This window comes from Petaurus breviceps, unplaced genomic scaffold, assembly GCF_028583685.1.
Source record: "Petaurus breviceps papuanus isolate PSGF00001 unplaced genomic scaffold, PetGlider_PUasm1.0 90723, whole genome shotgun sequence".
Lineage (NCBI taxonomy): Eukaryota > Metazoa > Chordata > Mammalia > Diprotodontia > Petauridae > Petaurus > Petaurus breviceps.
Genome location: NW_027187323.1, coordinates 1,168,827 through 1,195,942, shown reverse-complemented (window position 1 = coordinate 1,195,942; position 27,116 = coordinate 1,168,827). Strand labels below are relative to the sequence as shown.

General features: G+C 39.5%; 2 protein-coding genes across 3 annotated transcripts in view; both read right to left on the bottom strand.

Annotated features, from left to right (window-relative positions):
• Window positions 1-2,183, bottom strand: part of JAML (junction adhesion molecule like) — a 33,167-nt gene extending 30,984 nt beyond the window's left edge. For both annotated transcript variants that reach the window (XM_069066681.1, XM_069066682.1), the window contains exon 1: window positions 1,175-2,183. The gene's annotated coding sequence lies outside the window, so the exon portion shown is untranslated. The remainder of the gene's footprint in view (window positions 1-1,174) is intronic.
• Window positions 2,184-2,295: 112 nt separating this feature from the next.
• MPZL3 (myelin protein zero like 3) lies at window positions 2,296-26,732 on the bottom strand. The gene is made up of 6 exons (XM_069066689.1): window positions 25,969-26,732; window positions 18,126-18,292; window positions 14,529-14,739; window positions 11,915-12,080; window positions 7,380-7,443; window positions 2,296-5,401 (listed from the first exon to the last, which is right to left on the bottom strand). The coding sequence occupies exons 1-6, from the start codon at window positions 26,039-26,041 to the stop codon at window positions 5,375-5,377; spliced, it is 708 nt and encodes a 235-aa protein (XP_068922790.1). The 5' UTR covers window positions 26,042-26,732; the 3' UTR covers window positions 2,296-5,374.
• Between the last annotated feature and the right edge of the window lie 384 nt (window positions 26,733-27,116).

The following is a 27,116-nucleotide window of genomic DNA, read 5'->3' as shown; positions in this document are numbered from 1 at the left end:
ACCCCCAAACCCCATCCCCAGCTTGAAAAGTTTCAGGGGCTCCTTACTGGTTCTAGGATAAAATACAAATTCCTCTTGTTTAGCACTTACAGCTGCTGTTCCTAACTCATCTCTCTTGACTTATTTCACATGACTCCTCAGATGCTCTATATTCCAGCTAAACTGGCTTTTGTGCTTTCTCTTACACTGATAAAAAGTCTGAGTCTCTCAATATTAATTTTCCTCCCAAGACCATTTAATAAGTACTTTATAACATCCATTCCAACCTTAAGATTCTATAGTTCTGTGATTCCACAACTATATAGAAAAGGGTATCAGCTCATGTAACCTCAGACACAGGGGTGCCTTATTACCATAAAGAGGCAGCTAGATGGCTCAGTTGATAGAGTGCTGGACCCAGATCAGGAAGACCTGAGTTCAAATTTGACCTCAGATACTCACTAGCTATGTGACTCTGGGCAAGTCACTTAACCCTGTTTGCCTCAGTTTCCTCATCTGTAAAATGGGATGGAGAAGGAAATGGCAAATCACTACAGTATCTGCCAAGAAAACCCCAAATGTGGTCACAAAGAGTCAGATATGACTGAACGAGAAGCTATTAGAGACAACCCACCCCCAAACTGGAAAGGAATATGAATGGTAACACAATCCATCTCCTTCCTAATCTCTCCCTCCTCCCTAAATCATGGCTCCCCCCTAAGATCACAGTTACACAAACAGTGTGACAAGTATGGATTCTATCAAACCCCAAATACCCTGGGAGGCAAGGTGTTAGTAAGATCAGTCTTCTCACAGCTTTAAGCACACCTAGGCAAAGCCCTGCCTAAGGTAATAAACAGTTTTCATTGACCCATTTTTGGCCTCTTGTTAAAAAGATTCCTTACTTTTCTTCTGTCACAAAGTAATTTATCATAAACCCTCTTTCAGGTGGGCAAAATTTGAAACACAGAAAATCTAACTAACTTGGCCATGACTATCTGGTCCAGTCAGGTTATAACAAGCTAAGACACCTCCCAATTTCCCAGATAAAGTTAACACCATCACACAGACACAGAGTGTTATGACCCAACAGCAGGATTAGTTAAAAAAACAAAACACTTTAGAAAAATCTTCCTCTGAACAAGAAAAAGCTCAAATGAGATAACCATTGAGAAAATTAAAGGAAAATGCTTACCTAAGGTGATGACATGCCAGGAGGGACACTACAATTGTAAACTCCTCAGATGGTATCTCACTCCCCCACTGTCTGATTCAAATGGATCCTAGAGGCATCAGAGCAAATCAGATGTGTGCATTTTGAGGCAGCTGAGGAGAAATACAGGAACCACTAGCATTAAGTTCTTGTTTCAGTCTTTGAGCCTACAGCATGAACCCAATGCTTTTATTAAAAAAAAAAAATGTTTAGGGGTTGACTTAACTGAGGAAGCCGTGATCACGTCTGTCTTGTGTTTATGTATGTCCTCTCCCACACTAGACTGTGAGTTCTTTGAGGAGAGGTAACATCTAACCTCACCTCAGAGCACTTACCATAGTGGCTTGAGGATGGTAACCACTCAGTAAATATTTGTTGAATAAATGAATGAGGCTTACATAACAATCTTCCAACTTAAGAGGGAAGAAATCATTTGTTCTATAATTTGAATCACAATGGTTTGCTATATTTCCTTTCTTAAAATATTACACAAATCTGCAGGGCAGTTATTCGGCATGTGCTACCTTCCCCTAAGAAAGAGGCACCTCGCAAGCCCTCTGGCTTACTGCTCAGACCTGCAGATTTTCACAAGAAAGTTTCTATGGCAATGTGTTGTTGTTATTGTTCAGTCTGTTTAAGTAGTTTCAACTCTCCACGACCCCATTTGGGATTTTCTTGGCAAAGATACTGGAGCTGTTTGCCATTTCTTTCTCCAGTTCATTTTACAGATGAGGAAACTGAGGCAAACAGGGTTAAGTGACTTGCAAAGGTAATATAAGATCATCATTTACAGAATATAGACCCCAAAAGAGTCCCACCATTATATCCTTGAATGCCCATCCTGTGTAAGTAAAAATTAATGCTGGCGGAAAAAAGTCATGAGCCCAACCTCTTTTTTCCTCAAAGTGATGCATCAACTCAAAGTAAAATAGTCTGCTTCATCTACCCCTTCGAGGCAAGTGGAGACTGGCCTTTTTGCATACTCTTTTGATGTAAAGCATGCTTCAGATGAAACAGAAGACCTTAACTTTGAAAACCACTAGCCCCCAACTCTTTCATGAATAATTCTGATCCTAAATAAGCAAAGCAAACAAAGCAAGGCCTAGAAAGGTGAAAAGGAGTTTATTGACCACATCATTGCAAACATCTACAGTGTTTACAGACAGAGGGCCATAAGTGACATTTCCACATGCAAAACCACAGGGAGACTCAGCAAGAATGGAAGGGCTTTGTGAACGGAACTTCCCCTTTCCAAGGGGAAAACAATGAAATGGCTCTTCTTTAATGTCAATGTGAAGGGAAAATGTTAGTCCACAAAGTCCAGAGTCAGGAAGACTTCAGTTCAAATCCCACCTCAGACTCTGTGTAAATCATTTAACCTCTCAGTTTTTTCATCTGTAAAGGAGGGGGCTGGACTCCACAACCTCCAAGGTCCTTTTCAGCTTTAAATCTATCTTAAAAACATCCCTCTGGTCCTCTTGAAGTTCACCATTTGCAAATGACTAGATAATACACAAGGGCATTCAGGACAAGGGTTTCCACACCAATATTCAGGTGGTGGCTTTTGTTTGTTTTTGTTTAAAAAAAAAAACACAGAAAACAAAACACAAGTCATTCACTCTCTTGAAGCACTGGTGCCTATTCTCAGTGCTGGTAAAGAAAGAGCTGTTTCCCAAGTTACCTGATGCAATCAGATATACAGGAAACCTAAGGCCCTTTCCTCTAAAGCACATACTTAGTCACAAACTCAGTGACTTGGTAAAAGAAATTCAGAAAACAAAGATGGCAATATACCATGAAGCAGAAGCTATTTAGAAAGACAACCCCTGCATAAAACTTGCCAGTGGTAAATTCCCATTCTAGAAAATTTCTCTCACTGATCTGAGAAGAATCCATGCAGCAGAATAAAGGAGACTAAAAATAGAACCTTAGGAGGTAGAAAAACAGTACAGGATATCTATGTATGAAAGATATACTATATCCATCCTTAAAGGATGCAAGTATATACTTCTCAACAATTCTTAGAAGAGAAAGGCTATAGGACAGACCTCACAGGAGTAATGAAGAAACTGATAGCAGTTTTATACCCTGTGATATGACCACAACCAGACAGAAAAGCCTCAATGATCAACTTACCCCCTACCATGAAGGACTGTATTGTTCAGTCATTCTAAAAGAAGGGGCCTTGGTCCAAATCATGATTAAGATTGTAAAATAATACTATTGAGCATTCACACAGGACCGTTCATCCAAGAATCACAAACATACCTCACTGAATTCATCCTCAGGCCTGCAAGAAAAGTAAAGATGACCTAGTCAAAATGGGCTTTCATTTAAAAGGATATGGTTTTAACTGGGTCATCCTGAAGGATTACCCCCTTCTCAGGGAGCTGAGGTCTCACAAAATGCTTTGCATTAAGTAAGGAACACCTAAAAGTTCAGCTTATTGCTTAAATGAACTCTCTCTTTTTCTCTCTGTATTTAAGAGTCAGAAAGAGCTTCACTGGATTGGCCTTGAAATCAGTTATCACCTGATTCAAGATAGTGTAATGCTACAGAGACAGGTATAATCATAGAAAAAAGTAAGCTGCTAGTCCCAGATTTGGCTAGAAGGTCTGCAAAAACCTTAGGTAAGTGGCAATCTCAGTTAAGTCACCAGATTTTCTTATTTGTAAAACAATTTAACCAAGGAGGGTTGAATAAACCAATGAGGCAGACCACAAAGCTCCTGAACTCATTCTCTGCTCAAAAAAAAAGCCTGATCTGGGCTAAAAATCTAAGAAGAAAACAGTGGGTTTTAATATCACTTATTTTGTGGAGTGCCAGAACTTGGAAAACACCAGAAGCACCAAATTAGTTACAGAAAAAAGGGCAAAAATGGAAAAAGCTTTTTTGAATACAAAAATTGAGAAAATAACCTACCTCTGGATGCTGAAATATACTATCAACTTTTCTTCATATGGCACACATATTTCTTAAAGTCTTATGGCAGATCTAAAATGTATTTTTCTATATAAGGAAAAAAAGTAAAACCTACAGCATATAAAATATGTGCATTTCATTTGGCTTAATTGTCATACACTAGAGAATTAAGAAAGAGTACACAGAATGAAAAGAAGAAGACAGAACAAGAAAGTCTGAGGTCTGTGCTCACTCCTCACTCACAAGATTTTCTGCTGTGACATCTGAAACAATTAATAGTGTGTGTATTTTGTGCATTTTGAAAATCATCAACTCTGAGAGGTTAGAAGATGTTGCCATTTTAAAAGAGAGGCTATAATAGCCTACAATTTCATACTGGAAAACTTCCAAAGAGTTTTTTCAGCCTCTGGCCTAAAAGTCAAGGGGCAAAATAAAGCATAACTAAGCGTGCAAGGAAATGTGATTTAAGATATTACCCATTACAACCCCAGCCCAATTCTGGTCTAGCAAGCCAGAAGAAATGAATTCCATTGCCCCCACTATTCTTTTCCTTGAACATAAATTGATAACATTTAACATGGAAAAATATAGTATTGAAACAAAGCAGAATTTGCCTAATCTTACATAATTACAGTTTATATAATCCAAATGATCTTGAGATTATAATACACAATGGAATTTTGCAGCTTCATTAAAAGGAGAGAAATAAACAGTGACTGCTATTCAATTAGTAGCTCCAAGCTAAAAACTGACCAAGCAAAACACTATCACAAATATTTTCATCTGATAGTTATAAATAAAAGGATACTACAGGTGCTTTGAAAGAAAAGATCCTCTGTAGTCAGTAAATAACAAATATTTATGATTCTCCCTCAAAGAATTGGAGGAAAACATACAACACATAGAGTACCACATAGACAGACAATATATATCTTCCTATTCAGGAAAATCATTCCACAGTCCAGTGAGAATATAATTTACTAAACTAGAATAACTAGGAGCTCTGCTTTTTTATGCTTCTCTTCTATTAAGGTCTTAAAATGTTTTATAAATATAAAAAGAACATTTCTTCAATAAATAAAAAGTTACTGGACAGTCTTGACTACTGAACTCCAGGTTCCTCCAACATGGCTTTCCATCGTGGCAGTCCAAGCCAACTGCAATCACACACAAAACTTCGACAAATAAAGGAACAGGACTTTTGTGCAGACCAAACAGATGACTCTTGAGTTCTGAAGCCAGGCAGTCTCTAAACTGTCATCAATATGCTTCTTCAAAGTCCGAATCCTAAATGGAGAAAAACCAACACAGAGGCCAATAACCATGCAGCAGAGATAGCACTTCAGCAAATTAAGTCCAAAACTCAAAAGCTTTTTCCCAGAATATAGCTTAAGTCACCACCTTGCACAACTTCCACATATGGAAATTACTACTAGGTAAATGAGAGCCAAATATCTAAGCAACAGACACCTGCCATCTCCATTTCTGCCCCAAAGGCTTTCCAGCCTAGCATGATGCTTTCATATTTATAAAGGTTGTCCCAAAAGTCTTAGTGAAGTTTTATGTTTTAATAGCATAAAAATTCTGGCAAGAGGAAGAGAACAGTGGGCTTTAATGTCACATAGACTGGGAAATGCCAGAACTTGTAAAATCCTAGGGGTACCACATCAGTAACAGCAGAAGGGGCAAAAAATGGAAAGGGTTTTTTTGAATGCCCAAACTGAGCTATAGAGAGCTACTGAAATATACTGAAAACCTTTCTTCATATGGTACATACATTTCTTAATGTCTTCTGGCAGATCTAAAATGTATTTTTAAGCTTTAGGAGCTTAAAACTTCAGTAAGGCTTTTGGGACATCCTGTATATTCAAACTCAAATTTATATTGCACAAAATCAAGATTGCAGATACTTTATATTAATAAAATATTTTCATTCAAATGTGTCGCTATCACAACCCTTCGAATGCAGTATCTTTGATCTTCATTTTAGATATTATGCTTAACTTTACAGGGAAAAGAATAGTCAGTCGAGAATTTTAAAACATAGAGTACTACAATGGGTATAGAGATGGGGCAATACAGTCAAATCCTGCTAAGTGCTGATCTGGTCATAAATTTGAGAAGGAAAACTTCAAACCCTACACTATATAGGTACATGCCATACTTAGAGCCATACTACATCTCTACATCATAGAGCCAGCTATGGCTGCATATAAAAAATACTGGAACAACCAAACAAACTCCTCATGAGTCACAAGCACTAGGATGATAGAAACAGCAGCCTTTCTCTTTTGAGTTAAAAGACAAAGGACCAGCTTTCTAACCCCCGATAGGGAGCTCACGTGGTGAAAGTCTATCCATGCTACACAAGGTGCAGAGACAGATCTTTCTGGACAAAGACCCCATGGATTTGTTCATTTTGCTTGTCCATGCTTTTTTTTTTCCCTCTTGGTTAATTGGAAGTTGGAGCAGCAATAGTAATGCAAAAATAAATATATAAATGACCACTGAAACATTTTAAAAACTATCCAAGCTACCTAAAAAAGATCACAAGATATCAACAAAGTGGGAGGAAAAGAGAAGTCATACGCAGCACCAAAGCTGGTAGAGGACCACACACCCTCCCCCCAAATCCACCACCCTAAGTATGGCAAGTCTAAAGAACCAAGCAACTGCAGAAATGGGGTTTAAACCAAGGTGTGCACAACACAGACTGGTCATCAGGAAAGAGAAATACTCTCTTCTCCACATTTCCTCTGCTAATTAAAAGAGAAAAAGCATGGTGATACAGACACTAAATTGCATTTGGAGTCAGGCCACTTGAATTCCAGGACTTAAATCATCCACATAACAGCCTTGGATCTAGAACAAATCACTTAACCTTAATGAGGGAAAGTACTCTTATCTATGAAACAGGAATACTGCTTGGATCATCCACTTCATTAGGTTGTTATGAGGATTGAATAAAATGCTAGATGTAAAGCCATACATGGTGAGAGTAAAGCGCTTTCTAAATGTGAGTTACTCATTCTCAGGGAATGCTCCCAGAAGCATGACCAGCACTACTTTATGTCCACAGATCAGGGGTAGAAGTTGAGGTGGTTAGGGTTGATATGGGCTTCCTGTGGCCACAATTCTTTCAAAGACCCTGGTTGATACGTCCCTCTGGCCCCACCTGCCTTATCTCAACTAATATCACAGCACAACGTGTTTCCTCAAAGTGCAGAAGAGTTTAACAGACAGTTAAGTGGAAGAAATGGCTTACCAAGCACTCAGCACAACGGGTACAAAGTCTTCTCATGCAGCCTTCATCTTCTCCCTGATCAGTGCTATAAAAAAAAAAAAAGTGGGCAGAATTAGTCAAAATGTCCATTACCAACCTTTATAAACTATCCAAAATAACAAGAACAAAAACTGATGTTGTTGCTGTTCGGCTGTGTCTGATTCTTTGTGATCTTATTTGGGGTTTTCTTGGCAAAGATACTGGAGTGCTTTGCCATTGCCTCCTCCAGCTTATTTTACAGATGAGAAAACTAAGGCAAACAGGTTTAAGTTACCTGCCAGGTTCACACAGTTACTAAGTATCAGGCCCAGATTTGAACTCCAGGCTTCCTTATTCCAGGCCTGGCACTCTATCCACTGTACCACCTAGCTGCCCTGAACAACAATAATAGCTAGCATTTATATAGCACTTTCAGGTTTGCAAAGCACTTTGAAAATATTTCTTCATTTTATCTTCACAACAACCCTGGGATGTAGGTACTATTATTATCATCCCCATTTTAAAGATGAGGAAACTGAGGCAGAAAGAGTAAAAGTAACTTGCCCAGGGTCTCATGGCTAGTAAAGTTCCCAAGATCAAATATGAACTCAGGCCCTCCTGCCTCAGTGTCCAGGACTCTCTCCACTGTGCCATGCCTCAAGTAAAGTGCAGCATCTGTTTACTTGGATCTTCTATACTGTTCAGTAAATCACAATGCTTGTGCAAGAATATATTAAATGTTATCTGATTGTGGTGATGATGTAACTTCATCCTAATTACACTCTAACAGAGTACTTGCTGACCAAAAGGACTTCTTCACCAGATCGAATGGTCTTTTCTCAGCCTTCACCCTTCTTTGACTACCTTCTCCTTAACACTCTCTTCTCTCTCTACTTTTTGGTGACATGGCTCTCTCCTGGTTCTCTCATCTATGTGACTGCTCCTTCTCAGATCTCTTTGCTGAATCCTCATTCAGATCACACCCACTAACCATAGGTGTCCTCCAAGGTTCTGGCCTAGGCTTTCTTGCTATATGCTGATGATCTCATCAGTTATCATCTCTATGGTGATAATCTCCTTATCCAGCCCTAGCCTTTCTCCTAACCTCTAGTCTAGAATTTCCAACTAACTGCCTAGTAGACATCTCTAAGTAGATATCTTAGACATCTTAAACTCAACAGGTTCAACATTATACTCATTATGTTTACCTCCATGCCCTCCCCTTTTCAAAACTTTCCTATCACTGTTGAGAAGACTACTGTCCTCGCAGTTACCCAGCCTCACAACTGAGATGGTCAGCCTCAACTCTTCACTCTCTCCTACACCCCAACATCTCTCATCATCAGCTCTGACACTACCACCACCCTGGTGCAGGGCCCTAGCACCTCAAGCCTAGACTACTGCAATAGCCTTTTGGTTAGTTTTGTGCCTGAAGTCTCTCCCCATGCCGGTCCATTCTCCTGTCATTCAACTGTCAAAGTGACCTGCCTAAGGTGATGGTCTGACCATGTTACTCCCCTGTAATAGTAATGTAATTTGATCCATTTGTATTGGCAAAGGAAAGATGCTCATTCAGGGCTTTATATCCTCCCTAGTCAATCGATTTCAGTGATGCCCTATCACCTCCAGGATCAAACAGAAAATCCTCTGGTGTTCAAAGTCCTTTATAACCTGATCTCATGTATAGTCTTCTTACACCTTTACTCTGCCCTGCCTAACCCACCATGCTACCCCCCCCCCACACACACACACACAGACACATAATCTTGTATCCAGTAATACAGGTCTCCTGGCTATTCCTTAAACATAACACTCCATCTCTACACTCTGGTCACTGTCACCAGCTGTTCCCCATGTCTGAAACTCACTCCTTCCTCATCTGTCTCCTGGACTTCCCAGATTCCTTCTGGTCTCAGCTAAAATCTCATCTTTTTTTTTTTTTTAAGCAATCGGGGTTAAGTAACTTGCTCAAGGTTACACGGCCAGTTATTTCTGGGTGTGGTGCTAAGTATCTGAGACCAGATTTGATCCCCAGGTCATCCCAACACTGGAGCCAATGCTCTTACTCGATGAGCCACCTGGCCGCCCTTAAAATTTCATCTTTTACAGAAAACCTTTCTTGATTCCCCCTAATACTAGTGCCTTACCTTTATTATCTCTAATTTAACCTGTATATATCTTGTTTGTGCATAGCTGTTTGACTGTTGTTTCCTCTGTTAGACTGTGACCTCCTTGAGAGCAGAGACTATTGTTTGCCTTTCTTTGTACCCTCAGTGTTTAGCATAATGCCTGGCCTAGTAGGCACATAATAAATACTTGTTCACTAACATGACTAACATCTGAATCAGCTTTTCTGAGACACAATGGTGACACAATGGATACAGCACTAGGCCTGGAGTCAAGAAAACCTGAGTTCAAATTCAGCCTCAGACCCTTATCAGCTGTGTGACCTTGGGGAAGTCATTTAACCTCTGTGTGCCTCAGTTTCCTCGACTGAAAAATTAGGATAACATCACCTATCTCACAAGAGTTATGAGGATCAAATGAGTTAATATCTGTAATAAGTGTGCACAGTGCTTATTAAAACATTTTCATGGCAACTAGGCAGTGCAGTGGATAAAATGCTGGGCCTGGATTCAGGAAGACCTGAGTATACATCTAGACTCAGTTACCTCTCTGCAACCTGCACCCCTCCCCCCCAAGTCACTTAATCTCTATCTGCTTCAGTTTCCTTAACTCTAAAATGAGGGGTAATAATAGCACCTACCTCAAAAGGTTGTTGAGAGAAGCAAGTGAGAATATTTGTGGTATTATTTGTAAAATAATATTAGTATAGTGACTGTCACTTAATAAATGCTTATTCCAGTCTATCCTTATGTCCTTAGTAGTGCTTATAAGTTCAATAAACCAACTCTTCTATTAAGCACCTATTGGGTACAAAACACTGCTAGATATTCGAGATATAAATATAAAAGTGAACTGAGCCTTGCCCTTAGGAAGCTAACATTGTAGTAAAGGGACGTGAGATGTTCACATAGGAAACACAGTATACATACAAAGTAAAAACAGTGATGGGGAAGCAGTAATAACTGGGGGCATCAGGCAAGGGCTCTAGAAGGAGATGATGGCTGAGCTAACCCTTGAAGAGAGGCGAGAGTTCCAACAGGTGGAACTGGAGAGAGAGGAGAAAACCTGGGCAAAGGCATAAAAGAGAGCAATGGAATGCCAGGGACAGAAGACAGCAAGGAGGCCAGTTTGGCTGAACTCCCGAGTGACTGAGGGTGCCTCAAGAGGAGGCTGCCAAAATAACAGTCTAAACAGGAGGTGATGAGGGTCTCAACTAGAATGGCTGCAGTGTTAGCACAGAGAAGAGAACAGATGGGAGGTGAGGAGGTGAACTGACAAGACCTTGCAACTTATGGAAGGGAGCAGGAGAAGGGTGCTCAAGGGAAGTAAATGGAAGAAAAATGGAGATCTTGAAAAAAAAAGATTTTCTCTTCTCACTCTCTTTCTGTAACTATATATCAAACATATCAAGAGTTCCAAGAGGAAAAAAGTTAAACCAGGTGATTTTCCTGTTATTAAATTAATCATTTTGTTCTGTCTTTAGTTTGGGGCTTTCTAATTTAGACTTTATAGTCAATAGTTTGTCTTTTATGCAATTTGGTTACCAAAAGATGGGGCTGGGAAAAAACTATTTCTATCTATGCTTTGTAAAACAGTTTCCAACTCTAATCAATCAATTGATCAACATTTATTAAGCACCTACTGTGTGTCAAATGCTGGGAATACAAAAAGCAGCAAAAGACAGTCCCTTTCCTCAAAGAGTTTACAATTTAGTAGGGGAGACAGCATGCAAATAGATGTAAGTAAAGCAGACGATATACAAGATAAATAGGAAATAATTAACAAAGGTAGGCACTAGAATTAAGAGAGTTTGGGAAGGCTTCCTGCAAAAGATGGGATTTTAGTTGAGACTTAAAGGAAACTAGCAGGGAAATGAGTAAGCAAAGTGGAGGAGAGAGAGCATTCCCAGCATGAGAGACAGTCAAAGAGAATGTCCAGAACCAAGAGATGGAGTGTCTTGTTTGTGGAATACTCGCTCAGATGGTCAGTGTCAGTGGATTGAAGACTGGGGAGTAAGTAAGGTGTAAGAAGGGCTTTGAATACCAAATAGAGCATTTTATATTTGATTCTGGAGGTGATAGGGAGCCAATGAAGTTTAATGAGTAGGGAGAGGAGGGCAACATGGTTGGACCTTCACTTCAGGAAACACCCTAACCACCCCAAAACTCTGTTTTCTAAAAAAAGAAACAAAACCAAGATACATAAACTTCATTTTTAACCATCCCCATGAAAGGCTTCTTCACAACTATCCTCAGCACCAGGATTAAAAAAAAACTTTAAATAAAGCTTCCCTAGCATAAGTGAACCAGGCTTGGGAGAAAGAAAGAGATACTTAAGGCTTGGGTTATTGAATATTCCCCACCAAGCAGGACTAATAAAAGGAAATGAGTCTCAACTCCAGTCAAACGTACTCATCAGAAACTTCAATAGAAGACTTCTTGTAGCCAGACTTGCTCTTCTTCTTTGGCCCAGCAGACTTCCTCCCCATTCTCACCAAGAGCAGGGTGACCACCACAGCTGAAGGAATGAAGACCAGAATGGACAGCAGGGCAGCAGAAGAGAGCTGGATGGTAAAACCTGGGCAAAAGGAAAGGGACCACAAGAGACAAAAGCTAACTGAATGTTATTCCCATAGGCTTTACCTAATTTGGAAGATAATACATTTTAATGGGGGGGAAATTCCTTAACCACGTACTTTTATGTATCTCTTAATAAAACAGACACATTAAAGTAGCACAAATGTTGGTTAATTAACTCACTGGGCCTCAGTCAAATGTTGACACTCTTAACACCTATGTTACAGGGTTGCTGTAAGAAGCAAATGAGATAATGTATGCAAAGTAAGTTGTACGTTTTACAATAAGGATCAGTTATTTATATTATCTCACTTGTTTTTCAGTTTCAGTTTGTAAAATAAAGCAGTTAGACTAGATCAGGGGTGGGGAATCTGGGGCCTCGAAGCCACATGTGGCCCTGTAGGTCCTCAAGTACGGCCCTTTGACTGAATCCAAATTTCACAAAAATCTCCTTAATAAAAGGATTTGTTCTGTAAAACTTGGAGTCGGTCAAAAGACTGCACCCAAAGACCTAGAAGGACACGTATGGCCTCAAGGCTGTAGGTTCTCCACCCTAGAACTAGGCCATCCAGTTGTGACCCTGAGGCAGATGTCATTATTTCTAGCTGGCCTCAGCCTTCTGATCATTACACCTCTCTCCCATGAGTTTTCTCTCCCTTTTAAAATGTAAGGTTCATGAGGGCAGGGATTATCTCTTTTGTATTTCTATTCCCAGCACCCAGCAAAATGTCTGACACACAGCAAGCACTACTAAATGCTTTTATTGACTCATACATGTTCTTTAAGTTCTTTTCCTTTAAAGGGACACACACTGAAATCCTGCACCTGGTTCAAATTCACTCTAGCCCAGGAGAAGCCAATCAACAACAGTCATCAGATCACGATATGATGTGAAAACAAGTGGGAAGAAAGGTCACATCAACACTTATACAAAGCCACTTCCTCACAAATACAATAGTGTCAATCCTTTGACTATTCAGGCTCAGAATAAAGAACTCTCTTTTTTTTTCATATTAAATAAATTCTAGCTGGCCACTAAGAAATGACTTCCACCCCCAGAAGAGGTGTCCCCAGAATGTGCCTCCCTTCATAAGCAAAGAGCACAATCTGGCTGGAGAGAACACAATGGGGAAGCCTCACTATCAACAGTAAGGGTATACATTTACATAATTACCTAGCAGAAGCATCCTAGCAAAGATAAAGTGCTCACCTTGGAGTCACAAAGACTTAGCTCCAAATCTTGCCTCTAAAATTCATTAGCTGTGTGATTCTGGACAAGGTAATGAATCTAAACTAATCCCAACCAATACCTAGGACTTATAAGTCATAGCTGGCTGCCATGGCCTTTATTCCAACACAGATCTTCCTGGCATTTACCTATTCACATAGTGCTTTGAAGTTTACGGATACTTTTCTCAGAATCCTAAGAGGTAGGTGCTGGTCTTTCTACTATACCACAAAGAACGTCCAGTCATGGAGGAGGTAGCCAATCTGTTCCACAAAACTTATATTCATTTCAGTGTAAAAGGAGGGTGAGGCAGGATGGATGTAGTGGGTAGAGTTGGCCTCAATGTCAGAAAGACCTGAATTCCAATTCTGACTCTACAGTACACATAGTAGCTGTGTGAACCAGAGCAAATCACTTAATCTCTTAGAAAAAGGCACAGGCCAACTTCTTTTTTTTTTTTTTAAGCAATTGGGGTTAAGTAACTTGCTCAAGGTTACACAGTCAGGTGTATCTGGGTGGGTGCTAAGTGTCTGAGCCCGGATTCGATCCCCCCCAGTTGGACACTGGGGCTGGTGCTCTTACTCGCTGTGCTACCTGGCCACCCCACACAGGCCAACTTCTAAGACTGTAACTTGCAGAGTAGGCGTAGATCTACACTAATAGAGTTACTCCAGAGAGCTCCCTACACAGATGAAATTATTTTATTGTTGTTGTTCAGTCATTTTTCAGTTGTGTCTTATTCTTTGTGACCCCTTTTGGGGGTATTCTTGGTAAAGATACTTGAGTAATTCACCATTTCCTTCTCCAGCTCATTTTACATATGAGGAAACTGAGGCAAAAAGGGTTAAGTGATTTGCCCAGGGTCACACAGCTAATGAGTGTCTGAGGCCAGATTTGAACTCAGGAAGATGAGTCTTCCTGACTCCAGGTCCAGTACTCTATCTACAGCACCACCTAGCTGCCCAAAAAAATCATAGGTCCAATCAATAATAAATCCAATAAATAAATAAATAAAGCTGTTAAAAGGTGGTTCTGGTTATAAATTTAAAATGCAAAATTAATCCCAGCAAGTGGATCTAAATAGAAAGGAAATGAGTTTGACCCCAAATTACCCAATTACTCAATGGACTTACAAAAAAGGCTTTCTAACCACCTTGATCTAGAAAAGCAGGTATCACTTCAGTGGAAGTGGGAATGGAAGTTTTTTTGCAATCCTCTTACCCCTTTCAGTGACTACTAGCTCTGTCAGGGGAATATTGTGGTGGACATCTGGTGGATTCTTCACAGTGCAGCTGAATGTTCCATTGTCTCTCATGGTTGGGTTGCTTATACTAATAGATGCATCTCCACGGTACACATCCCCAACCCAAAATATTCGGTCCCGGAATGTGCCTGCTACGGTTGGGTACTGGAAAGATTGATAATGAAAAATCTAAGAAAGCAAAAAGATGAGGTAAAAAGTCAATTTAGAAAGTGCTAAGCAAATTAAAAAGAAAAAATACAGCATAGTTGCAAGCTTTCCACCACCATGACCCCCTAAATGCTTTAAATGTAAATGTTATCTTATAGATGATGAATGAGAATGAAGAAAACTGACCATACCAAGTCAATAAAAGAATCAAGGAAAGCATCTAAGAATTCTAAACCACTACTCCCTCAACAACTTTCCCTGAAATCCTAAAATAGTATTTTAAATTTCTATTTCTCTCCTGTCAGAATTAACTAAATTTGTTAGTGGGTATAATAATATGTAACAATCCTTCCTAGTTATATGACTTTGAAATTAATGTAAATTGCCCAGTCAGGTACATAGCTGATATTTAATAAATGCTTCCTTAACTAAACCCTCATTACTTCAGACTTAACAAATGGGAATATCAACACAATACACCTACTTATGTTGGGCTGGGCAAATATTACTCATACAATGGTTGTACTCTTGTACAACGTGCATATTTTTTCATTTGTTTATCTGATGGCAAGTTGCCTTCCCACTCAAAAAGCCCAGTAGTCTTCAACTACCAAATTAACAAGAAGAAAGCAACTTCCTGGGTGAGAATGCTCAGTCAAACAATACACATGGAAATCAGGGACTCTTGCAGTGGCCAACCTCTAGAATATTTTCAGCACAGCCTACTCTATGTTTCACCAGCATACTGAGACTTTGAAGTTCACATAACCTCTGAGTGAGGTGACAGACAGAACTTCATACTTTGCTCAGTAATCAGCCTGACTTAATCCCGACTAACAAAATATTACTGCTTCAGTCTTACTCATGTGACGCAGCCACCTCCTCATTTTCAAATTGTAAAAACCCATTAATTCCAGCTTTAACAAACTCTCTTTGAAGAAGAGCACTACATGAGGTCTACTGTTTTTGTTTAAAGATTTTGTGACCACCCCCACCCCACCCTGTTATCCAGGGGGTCAGAATTTATGAACAAACAGGTAATACAAAGCATTGCAGGATGTAAAATGGACAAGTTTGATTACATTAAATTTAAAAGGGTTTGCACAAACAAAACCAATGCAGCCAAGATTAGAAGGAAAGCAGGAAACCGGGAGGAAGTTAAAAGCCATTTCTCTGATAAAGGTCTCATTTCTCAAATATATAGAGAAGTGAGTAAAATTTATAAGAATATAAATCATACCCAAATTGGTAAGTGTTCAAAGGATATGAACAGGCAGTTTTCAGACAAAGAAATGAAAGCTATCTATAGTCATACTAAAAAATGCTCTAAATCACTACTGATTAGAGAAGTGTAAATTAAAACAACTCTGAGGTACCACCTTATACCTAGAAGAGTGGCTAACATGACAGAAAAGAAAAATGACAAATACTGGAGGGGATGTGAAAAAAATTGGAACACTAATGGCCTGTTCGTGGAGTTGTGGACTGATTCAACCATTCTGGAAAACAACTCAGAACTATACCCAAAGGGCCATAAAACTATGCATATCCTTTGCTTCGGTAGGTCTCTTCCCCAAAGAGATCAAAGGAAAAGGAAGAGGACTTATATGTACAAAAATATAGCAGTAATTTTAGTGGTGGCAAAGAATTGGAAACTGAGAATATATCCATCAACTGGGGAATGGCTGAATAAGCTGTGAAGGAATACTATTGTGCTATAAGAAATGACAAGCAGGATACTTTCAGAAAAACCTGGAAAGACTTACATGAACTGATGCAATGTGAATTAAGCAGAAACAGGAGAACATTTATACACTAACAACAATATTGTATGATGATCAACAGAATGAGTTAGCTATTCTCAACAATACAATGATCCAAGACAATTCCAAAGGACTTACAATGAAAAATGCTATCCACCTCCAAGAAAGAACTGATGGAGAACCAAAATGATAGAATCTGAACGCAAACTGCAAGATATTTTTTAACTATTATTCTTGTTTTTTTGTCTGCATTTTCTTTTGCAATATGGCTAATATGCAAATGTTTTTTGCATGATTGCACATATGGAACTCAGAAATTTTTTAAAATTTATGTTAACATTTTTTTGTTGACATTTAATTGAAAAAAAAATAAAAATTAAATTAAAAAAAAAAAGATTTCTGATCCCAAGGGAGCTCCCCACTGATACCCTATTTTTGATCAAGGAGGTACAACCAAATAAAACCTTTCACAGCCTCCTGACCAGAAGGTGTGAAGAGTGTATCATTATGAATTATTTGAAGTTTGAATAAAAAAAATCACAAATGTTACCTAACTTCCTTCACTGAACCTTTAGTTTCCTTCTTACCTCTCTACTCCACACTGCAGACAGGTATGACTCCTACAGTAACTCTTAAAGCTTGTAGTTTTAAACTAAAGTAAGAGCAAAATCCCTGAAAGGAGGGTGAGCAAATCTGGGACATTTTTTAAAGAACTGTTTTACATATAGCTGCAAAATTAATATTCCTGTCTGTTGTAGGCTAAGGATATTGCTGAAAGCACAAAGAGAAAGTTTTATGGCATTGCTATCTTCAATTGGACATTTACGATGGGATTCAAACATATGTAAATTACATACATATAACTAGAGTTCATTAAACACCCCAAATTACAAGACCATCTGCCTCCGACAGCACCTACCAAATTGAGCTATACATATGCTGCCACCATTCTCTTCAAAGGAGAATGTGTAAATCAAAGTGAATCCTGTATACACTGGGAGAAAGTGCCAAGATAAGCCCACAGGGCAAGGACCAGAGATCACATTTAACAGTCATACAAACAGATCTGCCCACATGAGCCAACTAAAGGTAATAGAAAAGGTATAGCTTTCACATAGAGTAGAACATCTTTAGCTGGAGCTACAGAATGAATTCTCTTTAAATTAGTTTATGTTTATATCTGACAGCCCAGATAGCACCCTTTAAATATATTAAACCTGAAAATGAAGTTAGGAAATCATAAAATAAAAAGCAAAAAAAGGGAATCCCATTTCCTATGAGTCTCTACTAACTTATCTGCAAGACTCCTAAAGTTCAAGAAGGAAAATAAGGTGAATGGCACATCAAAAGGTTGTTTATCCCCTGAAATAAATTAGGTGACTATATTCTTTTTTTTTTTTTTAAAGCAATCGGGGCTAAGTAATTTGCCCAAGGTTACATGGCCAGTTATTTTGTGTGTGTTAAGTATCTGAGGTGGGAACCAATCCCAGGTCCTCCTGATGCAGGGGCCGGCACTCTTACTCACTGCACCACCTAGCCACCCCAGGTGACTATATTTTTGCTGACATGCTCGTTCCAAAAGGAAAAAGTTCGAGGTTGGTCTGTCTTGTTTAAGCTCAACTAGAATGTCCCAAAACAACTTACTGTCTCTGTGCGACTGCTGGTAGGCGGTCGGTAAGTCCAATCTATTGTGAGCTTGTCAGAGACGGGAGAAGAAGACCTGAAGGTGCATTTCAGCTTGATACTTTCTCCAATATAACCTCGAACATGGGCATCTGCTTTAATCTCCAATGAAAGGACTGTGTAAAAACCTAAATAAAGGGAGCCAAAATATTTATCAATATATTTATTTGGGAAGAAAAGACAAATGTTAAGCAAAGGCTCCTATTATGAATTCAATAAAGAGGAAAAAAAGATAACCTCATTCTGCCACTTAGGACCTTGTAAGCCTGGGTCAGTTACTTGGCCTCTCTGTGCCTCAGTCTCCTTACCTATAAAATGAAAGGATTTGACTGCTTTTATGACTGTGACTTATTAGCTATCTGATAAAGAGCAGTCAGAATAAATTCTATGTGTGACATTTTCAAAAGATTTTTCTATTCTTAGTTTGTAAACTTTTTCTCAGCGCAGTAGTGGCAATGGTGAAGACCTCCAAACCACCTTTCAGCTCAAAATCTATGACTTGATTATTAAGGCTCTTGATAAAAACATGGATCAATGGATTTGTTCTCTTATGGAATGGGGTGTGGAGTGGTATTATAACCCATAAGTATACTTTCTCACCACTGCAAGTTTAAACAACAAACCACATGCTGAACTAAAAATGCAAAACCTGGTTACTAACTAGACTATAGACTCGTTGCTAAATTGAGCAGAAATATATGGATCCACATAGCCCTGACTCAAAAGAGAATATCAGAGTGTGTCAGCTTCTAATGAAGAAAGGATTTTCATCCAAATATAATACAATTCCATTCTCATATGAAAACTCCAGCTACCACCATAGCCATTGCTGCCTTGAGAAAAAGTTAAAAGGAGCAAAAGAAAAAACTGTAATTCTGAATGGAATCCTAAAATGAAATGGATTCTTTATATCTTTTTATACTATCTACCAGGTCACTTCTTACAAGCTTATTTAATAGTAAAACATTTTCCTCCTCCTCTCTCAAAAAAAAATTGGCACTTATTTTTGACCTCTGACTTCAGAAGCATCTAGTAGAGATCCATCTTCCACTAAAGAGCCATCTATTTATAAAAGCAGATAAACTGTTCTTTATTCTGATTCTCATGGTCTGCCTTGAGCTATTCCCCATCTCTGTCTCCTTATGTTTTTCCTCCCATTCCTTCCTCCCACTCTCCCTGTTAACTCCTCACATACTGTGAACACAGTAGTAAATCACACAAACCTAACTCTTCATTTAAATTTCATTAAATACAAATTTAAACATTTGCATGCTTTTCCCTAGAGACAAGCCCATTTGTTCACATTCCTTTTTAAAGAAAGGTACCAAGTCTAGACTCCTGACTAATACAAATCTAGCCAATGCCAAGTACAACATTGTTACATTTATAGCATCACCCCACTTTGTATGGTACTTCAGGGATGGGAGGAAGGAAGCAAATAATAGGCATGGAAATCTCCAATTTGTCCTGCAGAATAATGCTAGCTTAATCTTCCTATATCAATTAATAAACAAGCATCTATTAAACACTATGTGCCAGACACTATGCTAAACACTGGAGATATAAAGAAAAAAAACAAAAACAGTCCCTGGTCTAAAGAGGGTGATATTTGAGTTGAATATTAGAGGAAGCCAGGGATTTGAATCAAAACAAGGAGGGTGAGCATTCCAGGGACAGCCGGAGCAAAAACAGAGATGGGAGATGGAGCATAATGTACAAAGAACAGAAACTAGGCAGTAAGGCTGTACAGTAGATAAGAAGTCTAGAAAGCTAGGAAGAGTTTTAAATGCCAGACAGAGGAGTTTATATTTTAGTCTAGAGGTAACAGGGAGCCACTGAAGTTTCCTTTGTCAGGGGGAAGACTTAGATCAGACTTGGATTTTAGGAAAATCACTTTGGCAGCTAGGAGAAAACTGACTGGAGTGAGGAAAGATTTGAAGCAGGGAAAGCTGAAGGATGTAGCAATAACCCAGATGAGGGACAAGAAGGTCCTAAAATAGGGGGATGAGTGAGGAGGAGACATATAGGAGATATGTTATGGAAACAGAAATAAGATCTGCCAACTCACTGGCTACATGAGTAAGGGAGAGTGAGGAGCCAAGGATGATACCAAGGTTGATAGGTTACAAGAAGCAGGGTGGTGCCCTCAATAGTAATTGCAAAGTTCAGAGGAGGAGTGGGCAGGAAGATAATAAGTAAATTCTATTCTGGACATACTGAGTTTGGGATGACTACAAGACATCCAATTTGAAATGCGCAAGAGGCAGTTCATAATATAGGAGCAAAGCAAATTAGTTATAGAGATCTAGGAGTTATCTGAACACATGGGAGGAGATAAGATCACCAAGGGAAAGCCTAAAGGAAGAAGACAACCCAGGAGAGAGCCTAGGGGGTATCCCCACAGTTAGGAGCATAACTAGAATAAAGATCTAGCAAATGAAACCAAGAAAGAGTGGTCATAAAGCAGGAGGAGAACCAAGAAAGGGCAGTGTCATGAAAACTCAGAGAGGAAAAGAATATCAAGGCGGAGAAAGGTATCAACAGGGTCAAAAAGGATGAAGACTGCACTTAAGAAGTCACTGACAACTCGTGAGGAGGCAGTTTCAGCTGAATGATAAGGTTGGAAATGTGAGAGTTTAAAAGAGAACGAAAGGAAAGGACATGAAGGCACCAAGTACAGACCAAGTATAATCGCCTCTACCACCTCAAAAGACAACAGACTGAGGTATAGGATCGTGATTGAATACCACTGTGCTACAAGAAATGAGGTGCAGGATGATTTTTGAAAAACCTGGAAATACTTAAAGGAACTTGTCCAAAGTGAAGTGAGGAGAATCATTGTACACAGTAACAGCAATACTGTACAGTGAACAACTATGAATGACTTAGCTATTTTCAACAATACAATGATCCATGCCAATTCCAAAGGACTCAAGATGAAAAAGTCATCCACATCCAGAGAAAGAACTAAAGGAGTCTGAATGCAGATCAAAGCATACTACTTTTCACTTTATTTTTTACATGTTTTTTTTTTTTCCCCTTTTGGTCTGTGTCTTCTTTCACAACATGACTAATATGGAAACGTTTTACATGACTGCATATTTATAACCTATATCAAACTGAGTACTGTTTCAGAGAGGAGGGAAGAAAATTTGGAATTAAAAAAATTTTTAATGAATGCTAGAAATTGTCTTTACATGTAACTGGGAAAAATATTATTTTTTTAAGTTAATTTATTTCTTTTTGGTTTTCAACATTCACTTCCATAAGTTTTAAATTTTCTCCACTTCTCTTTCCTCCCCACCTTCCCAAGATGACATGCAATCTGATATAGGTTCTCCATATACATTCCTATTAAGCATATTTTCACATTAGTCATGTTGTATAGAAGAATTAGAACAAATGGGAGGAACCAAAATATATGATTTTTTAAAAATAAAATAAAAGACAACAGATTTTTAAAACAGCCCTGGGGTTTCACCTCACACCCGGCATTTTGGCAAAGATGAGAATAATCACTGGTGAAGTAGTAGTTGAAATACAAGCACCCTAATGCATTCTTGGTGGGGTTATGAATGGGTATAACCTTTCTGGAAAGCAATCTAGAATTATGCAAAGATAATTACTAAACCGCTCATACCCTTTGACCCAGATTCCACTGCTAGGCATATACCCAAAGTAGGACAATGACAAAAAGTGAGGTACTATTATATATACCAAAATATTTATGGGAGCACTTTTTGTGATAGCAAAGAACTAGAAACTAAGGAGATATCTATTAATTGGAGAGATAAGTAAACAAACTGTGGTACATGAATACAGTGGAATTACAGTGCTGGAAGAAATAATGAACAAGACAAATACAAAGCACCAAAAGACTTTTACAAACTAATGCAAAGTAAGCAGAACCAAGAAAATACCCATAATGACTCCAACAATATAAATAGAAAGAGGAACAACAAAACAGTTTAAATTGAATGCTCTGGAATGATGAGCAAACCAGACTCTAAAGAATAGATATGAGAAGACATCTTCCTGCAGTCTATTGATGAAGCAGGAGCTATGGATGTAGCCTACACAACAGATTTATTTGATGTGTTGTTAATGTGCTGAGCTTTTTTTTTCCTTCCTTTTTCATACTTTATTATAAGAGATGTTTCCCTGGCATGGGGAAAAGAAAGGAACACAGTGGGAAATATAAATAATATAAAAAACAAAAGATAAAAATATTTTATTTTAAATAGAATTTTATTTTTTAAAGAATTTATAAGATCAGGACAATAGTCTTAAGTTAGGGAAAAGTCAAATGGGCTAATGATTTAACTAGTCCTGTTTTCAAAGGGTGAAAAGGAAAAACAAATAAAAAGCAGTATCGTACCAAAGTCTACCACTTAGGACACTTAAAACAAAAAGAAAGGACAAAAACTCTAGAAGCCAATTATCAACTTTGGTTTGAAATGGATCTGTTGTGCCCATGGCTCACTTTGGTCCAATATCAGCTCTTCCTAACAAGTCATCCACTCATTCACACCCTCCCTGGCCCTTGTATTTTCATATATCCTTCTCAGGAGTCTAATCTAGATTTCTAATCATCAGTCAGTCAATCAATAAACATTTCTCAAGTGCCTGCTATGTTCCAGACACTATGCTAAGTGCAAGATATACAAAGAAAGGTAAAGGACAGTTCCTGTCCTGGATATGCTCATAGTTTTAATGGAGACAACCTATAAACAAACAAGCTATGTACAGGATAAATAGGGAATAATCAATAGAGGGAAGGCCCTAGGATTAGGCAGAATTGGGAAAGGCTTCTTGTTGGAGGTGGGATTTTAGCTGACTTGAAGGAAACCAAGGGAAGAGAGTTATCAAGAAAAGGGTGATCGACGGTTATAAAAGGCTACAGGGAAATCAAAAAAGATGAGAACTGAGGAAAAAGTTATTGGATCTGACAATTAAGAAATAACTGAAACTACAGAGAGAAGTTTCCATGGAATAGTGAGATCAGAAGCCAGACTGCAAAATTAAGATGAACACAGCAAGAGGAAAGGAAGTAGAACCACCTATCATAGATAGCATCCTCAAGGTTAGCCACAGAAGGAAAGATTGGGGATGATAGTGGGATGGAAGGATCGAGTAAAGGTTTTCTGAAGGTGGAGGAGACACTGGCATGTTTGTAGGCAGTAGGGAAGCAGCAATATATAAGGAAAAACAGTCAGTCAATAAACATTTTATTAAGCACCCACTATGGTGCTAAGTTATGGGGATACAAAAACGGGAAAGAAAAAAAAATAGTCCCTGTCCTCAAAGAGCTTACAATCTAATAGGGGAAGACAACACACAAAAGCACGGTGAAAAGCAGGAGGAAAGAGCTGTCACCAGGAAAGGTATCCAACACAGGGGCATGATGAAAAAAGGTGAGAGCAGCCAGGTGAGAACTAAGACAATTGGAACTGGGTTCCCTACTTAAAAGGAGGTTGGAAGAGTTCTTGGTTCCAACCTTCAATCTGAGGGACAGAGAGTGGTGATGAGGTGGAGTACCAGGAATCTTGCAGGATGATGTGGCTTTCCCAAAGAGCATCCTGGGACATGGTAGAAATGTCAAAGATTCAAGGTAAGAGAGTAGGTATCATAGACAGGACAATCTGCTGGAGTAGAGAGGAAGGCAAGGATCACTGGAACATGCAGGGTGGTTTGTCTTGGTAAGAACAGCCACCTCATCATGTGAGATAGGGGTGTAGGATACAGGAGTAGGAGGCATCTGGGCAATGGGAGATGAGGGAGAAGGAGCTCTCAATGAATGGCCTCAATTTTTTCAGTAAAATATGAGGCAAGAATATAGGAGGAGAGGGAACCAGAGGAAGTCTGAAGTACCAATGAAGCCCACAGGTTGTCTAGTATCACTAAATAACAGGTTCTCCTTTTTCCAGCTTTTTCATTCATTCTGATATTGGTGTGCCTCTTCTGAAGTAAAACTAACCTACTTAAACCAACAGTGTTTTTTTCCACAACCCCTTCTAGTGATCCACAATTTAGCATATGATTTGCAAATTTGGATACATCAGTTTGAGTTAAAAAAAATCCTGAAGTATTTGAAGTGCCTTTAGAAATCAATTTGAAATTAATTATAATTTATTTGGTAACCATAATTTCCTCTCTTTATATCCAAATTTGAACATAACTGAACACGGAGAAACCTATACATACTAGACAACTAATGAACATTTGCTAAATTTAAATCTGTTGAACACTTTCTATGTGGAAATGGAGACAGAATTTCCTTGTGAATTCAGAATTAAGGTAGGTTATCCCAAATACAGTATTGCAAAAGAGCTTAGTTGAAAAACTGGACATTTGTGATGACACAGGTACCTGCCTGGGAGGGGTCAGGGAGTATACAGGAAACATGAATATTAGTCACCAGATTAAAAGCTCCTCCACCTTAAACTTCTGAGACCTAAGAAACCAGGATCTTTGGATTAAGGGTCCCCTTTCAGAAATTTCCTGGTAGAGAAAAAATTTCCCTGCAGTTTAGCTTACAGGAAACTGGTATTCACCTATGATTATTATCATAACAAAAGTTTTGCTACCATTTGGATGGTCAGAGAATTGACATCTATCCTTCCAGGAATTAAATGCAACAGAAGTGGGGGAGGGGAAGGAGAGGACTAACACTTGGGTATTTCATTCATTCCCTGTGGTTAAAACAAAATTTATATACTTTTAAATTTAACTTGAACTCCTCTAAACTTTAACTTAAGAATTTGGGACCGATAGTAGCAATGTTTTACTCATATTAACTTTCTTCAACAGAAAAAAATTTGAAGTTAAATAATTGTTTCAGAATAGTGTCACTGCCATTCCCTGTAGGGGGTGGGGAGTGGTAGGGGAGGAAGGAAGGTAGGAAGGAATTTGGAACATAGGTAGAATATTTTCAATCTTTTAAATATTAAGGCTGATGTGCCACAAAATGTTTATTTCTCTATATTTTGTGCATACATGTCATGTTTATGTTCATACATACATATACATAATATTTTGCTGCACTCTTTCAAAGCTGAATTCCCTATTTTTACAATCTTCATGAAGACATTTTCTGTCTCTCATAAAAACTTAGAAAAAACACAAATAGTAATGATTTTCTTCCTCCAAATTCTTGGGGCTCCGAAACTAAACATAGTCCCCCAAGAAAAGTGCTCCAAGAAGAGCGAGGCACCTGGGTTCGAATCCCGCTTCTGTCACTTTATGTAATGCCTGCGCTACCTACGTTACTTCCCCTCCTCCGGGGCCTCACCTGTAAATGAGACTCAATCTGCGGTCCTCAAACTTTTCCGGTCTTAGGATTCCTTGACACTCTGAGGACCTCAGAGATATTTAATGTTGGTAACCTAAGCAACGCCTTAGAATTTGCATTGAGTTGGGGCTCCACGAACCCCCTGAAGGGGCCCCGGGGCCGCGGTCAGAACCGCCCAAGGCTGCTCCTGGCTCCCCATCTAGCCTTCTCGGGGCCCGCCGCCATCCCAACACGATCACCACAAGAAGGCGGCGGGGCCTTGGGCAGGGTCTCCCTGCAGGAGCCGCACTGTCACTCAGGCCCGCGGCCTGACCTCCTCCCAACCCCCAAGTCCGGGACACAATCCGAGTGCTGTGCTCATCTCTCAAGTTTCCCAACAAACCAGAGCCATAAGAGGACCTGACTCCTCTGGGGACCCCCCACCCGGAAGCGGAAGAGCGACCATCTTCCTCTCTCCCCCCCCCCCACTAAAAACACACCCGGAAGTAGGGGGCAAGCAGCCCGCGCACTCACCCAGGAAAAACAGAAGACCCAGTATTCGGGAGAACGCGTGGCAACAGCCTCCAGCCGAGCCGCTCGGCTGCATCCCGGCACCGCTGCCGATACCTGCGAAAACCTTGTTTACGGCTCTCTCGACCCACACAGGTGATACCGGAAATGACAGATCGGAAGGGCGGACGCCAAGGGGGACCAAGATGGCCGCCGGCGGTTGTCAAGGGAACGTGCGGTCTCTCTGCGTCCTTGCTCACCTGAGGCTTCTATGAGGTGCCTCTTCTCCAGCCAGGAGTGAGATGGCTCTTTCCTCATCTACCTGAGGAAGGAACAGCCTAGATTGCCTGTGGAAAGGGAGTTCCGCAGCATTGGGTCATAGCCTGGCGTGGAAAGGGCCTTTATTGGGCGGCCGGATGGCCGCAGGTGGATGGGGGAACCAAACTACCAGTTTGTAGACTCCCAGTGTGTCAAAGTTCGAAAGGACCTGGGAGAGCCTTGCCCCCGAGGAGGGTGTGTACCTGCCATGCATAGGTACCTACCCGAGCAGGGAGCAATGAAAAGCTCCTGCTAGCAGGGCAGTATCATCTTTAAAAAGAAAGGAAAGTGGGATTTACCATTCTCCTGCAACAGTGTATCACTAGGCTTGAGGTAGTTAAAAGAACGATGACAGCCCTTTCCAGGAGAGAAAATGTGCCTATGTCAAGCACCGTTCAGATTTCTATTGATTGCAGTCCTTCTGTTCAATACTACTAGATCATGAAAGTATTTGAGGAAAACAAGATGAAACCAAAAAAAAATATGCATCTAGAGAATAGCATGTTAGAGCTGGGGCATCTGATACAATCCAGACCAACTCCCACATTTTTACATCTGAAGAAACTGAGGATCAGAAAATTGACTTCCCATAGTCACATGGCTATTAAGTGGCAGAACCAGTACTAAAATAAGGCTCTCCTGACTGTTAGCCCAGTGCTCTTTGCAGTATATTCCTTAAACTTTTAAAAAGCTTCCTATTTTGCAGCTTACCCCGATTCAGTAGAGGCTTAGGAGCTAGTAACCAAATGCCTGTGCTTTTCAGTTAATTTAAAAGTATTGATACAGAACAGACAACATATTACTTCCTTAACCTCTAAACAGTCAAGAAGAAGCTAAGTGTCATTGTTTTTGTA